Source organism: Henckelia pumila, chromosome 3 (assembly GCF_033568475.1).
Source record: "Henckelia pumila isolate YLH828 chromosome 3, ASM3356847v2, whole genome shotgun sequence".
Lineage (NCBI taxonomy): Eukaryota > Viridiplantae > Streptophyta > Magnoliopsida > Lamiales > Gesneriaceae > Henckelia > Henckelia pumila.
In genome coordinates, this window is record NC_133122.1 from 74155982 (window position 1) to 74166191 (window position 10210).

At 40.8% G+C, this 10210-nt stretch overlaps 2 protein-coding genes across 2 annotated transcripts; both read left to right on the forward strand.

Annotated features, from left to right (window-relative positions):
* Positions 1-979: 979 nt before the first annotated feature.
* Positions 980-1459, forward strand: LOC140889031 (uncharacterized). Its single transcript, XM_073296728.1, has one exon. The coding sequence runs from the start codon at positions 980-982 to the stop codon at positions 1457-1459; it is 480 nt and encodes a 159-aa protein (XP_073152829.1).
* A 28-nt stretch (positions 1460-1487) lies between these two features.
* On the forward strand, positions 1488-2440 carry LOC140889032 (uncharacterized). Its single transcript, XM_073296729.1, has 3 exons — positions 1488-1658; positions 1751-1808; positions 2043-2440. The coding sequence occupies exons 1-3, from the start codon at positions 1488-1490 to the stop codon at positions 2438-2440; spliced, it is 627 nt and encodes a 208-aa protein (XP_073152830.1).
* Positions 2441-10210: the final 7770 nt, after the last annotated feature.

Sequence of the window (10210 nt, forward strand, 5' to 3'; positions counted from 1 at the left end):
TAGCGTGAGTTGGCGTGAGTTCATACTTGCATGTTGTCTCATTTCCCTTATTTCACGCATGTTTACAGTTTAAGTTTCAAAGTATATTATGTATAGTAGTTTGAGTATTTCTTGGAGTATTTTTAAAACTCTTGTTATATCACTGTTTATACTTGCTGGGTCATTAGACTCACTATGCTTGTTTCTTTGCCAGGTGAGGAGGAGTTCATAGGGACCGAGGGGCAGGGTCCTTGAGGGGAGGTCTCCGGCGGAGCAAGGCCCTACGACCATTGCTATTTCATGTTTTCGCACTAGTTTATGATTGCAATAAAGAGTTTAAACTTATGTACTTTTGGTAATGGCCAGGATGTGTTTTCCCTGTGCTTAAATTTTTAAGTCTTGAAATTGTTATCGCTCTTTTTTCGCAACCGTGTGGGGTTGCTTTTACTTTCGAAGTTATGATTATCGCAGTGGTTATCTTTTTACCGCATATATTGATTTTGTTAGAATTTCTGTCTGGGACAGGAGGTTTTGCTTACTTACAAACAAGTCTTGGCAAATTTTTTTAAAAAAATCCGTATTTCTTTTATTATTTATTTAAGTATAGAGGTTAGGGTCGTTTTAGTTGGTATCAGAGCACGGTCTTGGTTTGGGCTGAGCCTACTGCCGGTTGTCGAAACTCAAGGGATCTCGCCTCAAAGTCTGTAAGATTTATGTTTTACTTATTGCTATTTGTTCAGATTAGTAGCATTAATTTCTTAAATTATTTGATCATGTTTTAAGTTTAAATAAAATCTTTTTCTTAAGGCATGAAATTTGAATTTTTGAAATTTGAACTTGCGCTAAGATGGCACCTCGACGTGATCCCCATGCACCTCCTCCGCCCCCTCTACCAGTTGATGTTGGGGCTCAGGTGCTAGCTGGCCTGGCTCGTATCTTAGAGCAGCATGCCGAGGCCCCGAGGGCTAGACCTAGCGCGGTCTATGAGTAGTTCAGGAAGATGGATCCTAAGGACTTCTCTGGTACTACGGATCCGATGGTAGCGGAGGGCTGGATTCGGTCTCTAGAGGCGATTTTCCGCTACATGGATTTGGGAGATGCGGACCGAGTTCGCTGTATGACCTTCCTTCTCAAGGATGATGCCGCCTCATGGTTTGAGGGTATGGAGAAGACTGTTGACATTACCACACTGAATTGGGAAGCATTCAAGACTCTCTTCTATGAGAAGTACTATACAGCTGAGGTGAGGACGCAGTTGAAGAAAGAGTTCATGAGTCTTCGGCAGGGAGATCTGTCTGTATCCGAGTTTGTTCGGAAGTTTGAGAGGGTCTGCCACTTCATACCATTGATAGGGAATGACGAGGCGGAGAAGTTGCAGCACTTTGTTGTGTGTCTGAGGCCTACCATTCGTAGGGATGTGATGATGGCTGAGCGAGTGGATTATGCAGCTGCCGTCAGGAAGGCTATGAGGTCCGAGTAGTCCTTGAAGGACATCAGTGCCGAGGCTCATGGCAAGAAGGCCTTTACGCATCAAGGTCACCCGCAACAGCATGGAAAGAAGCCATATCAGGGACAACAGAGGCAGCAGAGGCCCCAGGGGCACCATCAAGCCCAGAGACCTGCTCCTCCCAGGACTGAGGATAAGCCTATTTTCCAGATATGCCGCCGTCCGCATTTTGGTAAGTGCTTGATGAATGCAGGAGTGTGTTTCAAATTCAAGAAGCCGGGTCATGTAATTAAAGACTGCCCGAAGTTGAGGAGGCCCATGCAGGGTCGAGTGTTCGTGATGCAGGCCGAGGAGGCCGACCCAGACACCACACTCATCAAAGGTAACATCTTAAGTTTTCTTGGGTTAGAGCAGTTGATCGATTTACTAATGCATGTGGTTTTAAGTTTTCTTGTTTGGGGTAAATAATTTTGTAGCATGTTGCATGTTTGAGGAATTCGACTGTATTAGCATGCGTAGTATCTTGTTTGGGATTTGATGACTTAGAACGAGCCTAAGTAGAACTTGTGTTATTTAACTTCAATCTTTTTTGTGGATGTATTCATTGTGAATGCAGGTAGGATTGTATTAGCTGGTGTAGCCACTAGAGCCTTGTTAGACTCGGGAGCTACACATTCTTTCATTTCGGAGGCATTTACCCGTAAGCGGAGTATTGAGTATGAAGAGTTTTTGGGGGGTTTCACAGTGACCATCCCATCAGGGGAAGAATTGTCTACGAGAAATATAGTGAGGAATCTTGAGCTCTTGCTGCAAGGACAATCAGTGAGTGCCGATCTGATAGTGCTGCCCATGCCTGAGTTTGACTTGATACTTGGGATGGACTGGATGACGAAGAATGCTGTGGTGATTGATTTTCAGCAGCGATCAGTGATGGTCAGACCGGAGGGAGAGGAACCATTCTGGTTCGAGGCTACTAGGAGTTCGAAAAGGACTCAGCTTATATCTTTGTTGTGAAAAATACTCGTAAGCGTACGAGTGTCAAGTTTTAATATAGTGAAAGAGAGAGTGTCGATCCCACAAGGAGTAATTTGAAAATATTCAATACTTGTAATTAAAATAGTCTTAATTTTATCTAGAAAATCAAACTTTGAAAATTTGCTGAAAACTTAAATAAATAGTGAAGAATTATCAAGCTCACTCACACACAAATTTTGAGAAATTTTCAATCAGAGAAAAATAGTCCAGAGGTTTTGATTTCACTTGGTCTCAACAATATTCAATCCTAAATAATCTATTTTATAAATTTCTTTCAATTAATAACCAAGAACACTTAGATTATTCTATTCCCCTCTCCCAAGCAACAAATAGAGTGTATCAACTACAGTTTGATTTCAATATCCCTATTAAAAATCTAGATGCAGTGATATTTGTAAAATGATGTTCCTTAAAGGTTCTATTAAAGTTATATACTCTCTCGAGCTATATAAACAATTAACAGTGTAGTTTCTATTGATCCTACCCAAAATCCCCTCTTCCGAGTGCCGGGTTCTAAGTAAATATAACAACTCAATTTATGGCCAGTAAATTAAGAAGACATTCAATTCTAGAAACACAATTAATCTACAAAAATTCAATTTATTAAAATCAAAGATTCATGAATATGTCTCAACCAAGCTACGTCAACCTCTAGACTAAAAAAGTTTAGTTCATGCTCAAATTCATAAAAAACCAAATCATGTACAATATCTCAATCATAGAAAACAAATAAGAAGAAATAACAAAGCCATAGTCTTTCTTCCATGTCCGGTCGAAAAGTCTTCGTCTTCATTCCAAGTACTCTTCAATTCTCGATCCCAAAATCTCACAAAAGTGCTCTCAAGAATATTGTGTGTATTGGCGGCTGATGGATGGCTCTATGACTCAGAAAAATCCCTTTTATATGACATATGAATCGTCCAAAATAATCCCAAGAAAACCCCAAAGTTTTCATAAAAACTTGGACTCTAAATCTCCTCACAGACAACGGCGCGGGCGCGCCTCAAGTTCGCAACTCATTCTTCAAAAATTCTTCAACTGGCACGGGCGCTCCATTTCCAGCGCGGGCGCGCCTCAAGTTCGAATTCGCTTCCTACAATCCTCATACACACAGCGCGGGCGCACCTTGACCACGATTTTCATCCTTTTTCTTCTCTTTTTCAACTCTTGATTTTTCCTTTAAACTTCCATCTTTTAGGCTTAATTCCACTTAAATGCATCAAAGTCCAAAACATCCTACAAACACAAAAACAACAACCATTTCACGCAATATCTACCAATAAATCTCAAAAGTCAAGTGAAACCATATACAAATTAAGTGCACAAAATGCACTTATCAAATTCCCCCAAACTTGATCTTTTGTTGGTCTCGAGCAAAACTAATACTACTCAACACTAAAAATTATTAGCCAGAAAAATAATTCAACCTCATAAACTCATAAACTCCGCAACTCACGTTTCAAAATACTCTTCTCTTAAATCAATTCAAACATTCACAAATCATGAGGACTTTTCATGGCAGTCCAGGATCACATTCAAGGAGGTATCATCAAAAAAACTCACAATCAGGGTAATTCAAAGAATAATAGTGTGTGCGTGTTTCGATCAATAATTCATAATCATTAAAAGTTTCAATCAACAGTCCATAAGCTAAATTCTTGCAACCCCTCTCCACTAGTATATTGGGCAACTGTGACTCGGTCAATAGGACTTAATAGCTCATAATATCAAGCCTGGCTCATGGCTACAAATGAAGGATTAAGAATTCAAAATAAGGAGTAATTTAATGCATAAACTCTAATTACGACTCCTTTTTTCATTCACTTTTTCACACTTCTTTTTATACCAACAATTTTTTTCACAACTTTTCAACCACATTTTTTTTTTCACTTCTACCTTTTTGATTTTCTCTTTTTAATTCTTCCACCACACCATTCCCTTTCACAAATAAAAACTAGGAGCATATAACATTCTAACATTCAAATTACTCCATTAAAGGTAGAAAATAGTGTTTAGGCTATTCAGGTAGTCAATGTAGGACTTTGAAACAATGACGAATGGGGGTTTATCACACGTTTACACGCATGTCATTCGATTTTCAATAAAGCTTAAGCAAGGTACTAGGGATTCATGCATTAATGGGTAGCTTGAAAGGCTCAAACGATTTCAGAAAAATTGCCTAAATCATTCATAATTACAGTTATGCCCGTATTTCGCCTCAAGGGATGTCCAAACTAGTTCTAGACAAGTCTCAATCCACAATTAAATCATACAAATTCCAATCAATGCAGAAAAGAATAATCATCAGCAGTAAACGATGATTTTCCACAAAAATTTCAGAGTTTTTCGTAGCTCAATGTACTCATAAACGTGTAGGCTCAAATGGGCAATCTAAGGATAAATTTATTCAATAAAATTCAGGCCCAAAAATTTCAAACAATGCCTCAATCATTTTTATGTTAGTTTGTCTCAAGATTCAAATTCAAGCAACATCACAGAGTATATAGGAGTTCAATTGTTCACTTGGTTCCATTTATTTCAAAATTTTGTCAGCTAGGCAGATATTCATGAATTTCAGTTACAACAAAAAGTTAACATCATTGGCCATCAATCCATTTCATTCATTACTTCTCAACAGAATTCACCAAAACCACAACTACATGAATTTCTCAAATTCAGCCACACACCAACACAACACAACTCCTAAGAACCAAACAACTAAAATAAAAACACAAAACAAAACAAAACAAAACATAATCAAACAGCAACAAAAGTCAGAAATGACACAACTCCCCCCAAACTTGTCACATTCATTGTCCTCAAGGAATAAAAAATTAAAGCAAGAAGGACATGTACCGCAAACGACGACCATCGGTGGTCATCGCCATCACCAGCAGCATCATCGTGGCAAGGATCAAAAGAGCCAAAAGTGGGTGGCCACTGTGGATACGGAGGAAATGGATGAGTCGAACTAGCAACCTGTAGTAACCCAGAACTCATTTTAAGATAGTAATATGTTAAACATGATTAAGGGTTGGTAATTAATCAATTTCGGCGTGTTATTGGACTTCAGAAGAGATTATGGGCTTTTGACTTTGGGCCGGATCGGAAGCTCCGAACCCAGATCGGAAGTTCCGATCCTAGCCACTTCGGAAGCTCATCGAAAGCACAGAGATCGGAAGTTCCGATCCTGGAATGGACGTTCCAATCTCCAGCTGCCAGCAATGTTCGATGACTCAGCCACGAGTTTTGACAAGTGTTGAACGTAGACAGATCGGAAGCTCCGATCGCCCGATCGGAAGTTCCGATCCTGGCGTGTCTTGCATGCACGCAATGAGCTGGATCGGGAGCTCCGATCCCGAAATCGGAAGTTCCGATCCTGGCCGGGAATTTTGCCTATAAATAGGGCTCGTTCGATTTCATTTTGAAATACGAATTCCCGAGTTTCTTTCTTCAGTTATATAGTGTGAGTTATACATTTGAGGGCCCTATCGGTTATAATAGAGGTTCTGGAATAACCAAGGTGTGGTTATTGTCATTCAGGACTAGCGACTTCAAAGGGCTAACTACGGAAGAAGGTATGGTCCGGAAATCTATTTAAGTTTTGGGAGTACTTATTGGCTTAGTTAAGGCTTATAGAATTTATGTAGTGATACGGTGAACTTTTGAATATAGGCTTGGAACCTAGGATCCTATTATACTTGAACTAGCCTAGAGATACGTACACATTGACTGAGATTGCCAGCGAGTATACATGTTTATATGTTGAATTTATTTGGCATTATTATATGGCATGATATATGATTTACCGCTTTCTATATTCATATGTCATGTGCATATCCACGTTGAGCCTATAACTTGTTATACCTGACTATAGAGCCGCTCAGCTCTATACTCGATAGTCTGTCACTGAGAGTACCGCGACGGCAGGGGCATTTATGTCTATCTACTCTGGTGTACTAGACGAGTGTGGTTGCACCCAGAGGTTGATCCGTGCGGTGGCAGCACTCATGTGGCGCCGGTACTGAGCATGATTTTCGGATGACCCGTTACCAGTCATCATGTTGCATGCATCATATATTTACGTGTACTCATGTTTATGTACTGGGTGTTAGCGCTCACGTCCTAGTTGTTATCTTGGACACCCTATTCCATGGGGCAGGTCGCAGGATGGACGGAGCTGGTATTTCAAGGCAAGACTAGGGAGCAGGAGCCTTGAGGATTTTATTATACAGCAGGATCTAATATAGCTGTATAATGTTTACTGTTTAAGATTTTGATTTGGTTGTATCACTACAGATTTAAGCCTGGATTATGTTACTAAGCTGATATGTAAATTATGATTATGTTTCCACACGTTTTTACTCTGTTAAGTATTTTTCTGTATTAAGTTTAATGCATGCTATTAGTTGCCAGTTAGTAGGTGATTCCATGCAGGGTCACTACATTTTTGGTATCAGAGCATGCTTAGATTTTGGGATTAGTACTTGGGATTTAGTTTAGTCTTGAGTAATTCTTGCGCATTTGAGATTTTAATGTGCAATTCTTTTCAGGATATGGCTGACGAGAGTCACGGTAGTGTTGGCCAGGGAGTTGGTCATCATCATCGTCGCCATCATCATCATGATGATCATCATCGTCATCATGAGGGTAGACGTCGCTACTCTATCAATAAGTTCATGCAAGTAGGACCGAAACCTTTGGTGGGAGGCGAGAATCCTAAATAGTCAAGGAGTTGGATGTCTAAACTCAAGAGTACTTTTCGTGCTTTCGATTGTACTGTGGATCAGAAATTGGAAGTTCTAGAATTTGTTCTAGAAGATCGAGCACGTTTTTGGTGGGATGCCATGGCTGCTCAGGCACGTACTGAGAGAGGACAGGTGACTTGGGGGGATTTCTGTCGGAAGTTCCAGAAACTGTATTTTCGCTGTTCGCCAAGCACGATCTATGGAGTTTCTTACTCTGAGGCAAAGATCAATGACTATTGATCAATATCAGCAACGATTTCTTGATCTGCTACCTTTCAGTCCTCATATCAATGAGAGTGATGCATCGAAGTATGATATCTTTCTACAAGGTTTGAACCAAGATATCTACTCTCAGGTTGTCGTCTGTGATGACCCGGTATCTTTTGAGACTTTGGTGAACCGTTGCCGTCTTGTGGAGACTAGCAATAGGCGGGCACAATTGATGATGCCAGCACAGCCTAGTGGATCTTTTGAGCCTCGAGCTCAATCTGTTGTGCAATCTGGACCTATGTCTTCTTCTACTCCTACTACTTCATCTGGATCTCGTGGTTCATGAGGTATGTTCCGTTTTGGGAAGAAGAAGAAGAAGGAGGAATTTTGTAGCCATTGTGGAGGGAAGCATCCTGCAGCTTCATGTCGGAGAGCTACTGGTGCTTGTTATATTTGCGGTCAGCAGGGACATCTGCGGAGAGATTGTCCTCAGCGAATGGGTTCTGCTAGTGGATCGGGATCACAGGTTTGATCTCAGGCTTCTATTGTTCCACGTCAGCAGCCAGCACCACAGAGTTCTTCTGGTTATCGTCCCCAGACTCAAGGGCAGGTGTTTGCTCTGTCTCAGGAGCAGGCTACAGAGGGAAGCGATCGCATGTTGGCAGGTACCTTTCTGTTATGTGGTATTCCTGCACTTGTATTAATTGATACTGGAGCATCGCATTCCTTTATTTCTAGTCGCTTTGTTAAGAGACATAGATTACCTTATGTATCATTAGATATGGATTTAGTTGTATCTACTCCGTTGGAGCAAGAGAGAGTAACTAAGCGTCTAGTGATGGGTTGCCTTCTGGATTTTGAGGGTAATGTGTTAATAGCTAATTTGATGATATTAGCGATGGCAGATTTTGACTGTATCTTGGGAATAGATATGCTGACTTTGTATCACGCTACTGTGGATTGTTATCAGCGTCTGGTATAGTTTCATCCGGATGAGGGTGATAGCTGGTATTTTTATGATGAGGGTGCACGACCTCCGATGCCACTTGTTTCGGCTCTGAAGGCATGTCATGTCTTGGAGTCAGGTGGGGAGGGCTACCTCATCTATGCAGTTGATATGTCCACGAGTAGTATGGGTATTGATCAGTTACCAGTTGTTAGCGAGTTTCCTGATGTATTCCCTGATGAGATTCCTGGTTTTCCTCCGGTGCGAGAGGTTGAATTTGGTATTGATTTAGTACCAGGAACTATGCCTATATCCCGAGCACCTTATCGTCTGGCACCGTCAGAGATGAGGGAATTGAAACAGCAGTTACAGGATCTTCTTGATAAGGGATATATTTGTCCGAGTGTTTCTCCTTGGGGAGCACCTATTTTATTTGTCAATAAGAAGGATGGATCGATGCGATTATGTATTGATTACAGGCAGTTGAATCGTGTCACCATCAAGAATAAGTATCCTTTGCCGCAGATTGATTATCTGTTCGATCAATTACAGGGTACTTCTGTTTACTCGAAGATAGATCTGAGATCTGGATACCATCAGATGCGGGTACGAGACTCAGATATATCTACGACTGCTTTCAGGACCAGATACGGGCATTATGAATTTCTGGTGATGCCATTCGGTTTGACGAATGCACCGGCAGTCTTTATGAATCTGATGAATCAGATATTTCGAGAGTATCTGGATAGATTTGTCATCGTCTTCATTGATGATATTCTTGTCTATTCTCATGACAAGGATGAGCATGCACAGCATCTAAGGATTCTTTTACAGACGTTACGAGATAAGCAGCTGTATGCGAAATTAAGCAAGTGTGAATTCTGGCTTGATCGGGTAGTGTTTCTCGGTCATGTGATTTCTAATGAAGGGATATCTGTTGATCTTAGTAAGATAGAGGCAGTGTTGAACTGGTCTCGTTCGACGACGGTTGCTGAGATTCGTAGTTTCTTGGGTCTAGCTGGATATTACCGTCGGTTCATCGAGAATTTTTCACAGTTGGCCACGCCTTTGACTCAGCTTACTCGGAAAAATGTTTCCTTCATATGGTACTTGGATTGTGAGGAGTCATTTCATGAGCTGCGTAGATGTCTTATTACTGCACCTGTGCTAGCTCTACCTTCTGGATCAGGAGGTTATGTTGTCTATACTGATGCCTCTGGTCAGGGGTTAGGATGTGTTCTGACACAGCATGGACATGTTATTGTCTATGCTTCTCGACAGTTGAAGACGCATGAGAGTAATTATCCAGTACATAATCTCGAGTTAGCCGCCATTGTATTTGCGCTCAAGATTTGGAGGCATTATCTTTATGGCAAGAAATTTGATATATTCACGGATCACAAGAGTCTGAAATATTTTTTCACTCAGGCGGAGTTGAATATGCGACAGAGACGCTGGATGGATCTTCTGAAGGATTATGATTGTGAAATCAAATATCATCCAGGTTCTGTTAATCTTACTGCTGATGTCTTGAGTCGGCAGGTGAGACTTTCTGCACTTCAGACTAGTGAAGTATCTCATATGATTCAAGAGTGATGTTCATTGAGTTTTACGCTCAAGCACAAGAAAGGAAGAAATGGGATTCGATTGTATACTATTCTATCTGAGCCAGCATTGTATTCTCGGATCAGAGATACTCAGATATCTGATGTTAAGACTCAGCGTTTGGCACGTCTAGCCAAGGGAGTTAATACATCTAGATTCCATTTTCAAGCAGATGGTTTATTGTGCTTATCTAATTGAGTGGTTGTACCTAATGATGCGGAGCTCAGGAATAATATTCTT

Excerpts from the sequence above, each read along its gene's own strand:
- LOC140889031 (XM_073296728.1), top strand. The coding sequence starts at position 980 with ATGGATCCTAAGGACTTCTCTGGTACTACGGATCCGATGGTAGCGGAG.
- LOC140889032 (XM_073296729.1), top strand. The coding sequence starts at position 1,488 with ATGGCAAGAAGGCCTTTACGCATCAAGGTCACCCGCAACAGCATGGAA. Across the intron at positions 1,659-1,750 it reads ATGCCGCCGTCCGCATTTTG|GGTCGAGTGTTCGTGATGCA; the intron begins GTAAGTGCTTGA and ends AGGCCCATGCAG. Across the intron at positions 1,809-2,042 it reads AGACACCACACTCATCAAAG|GTAGGATTGTATTAGCTGGT; the intron begins GTAACATCTTAA and ends TTGTGAATGCAG.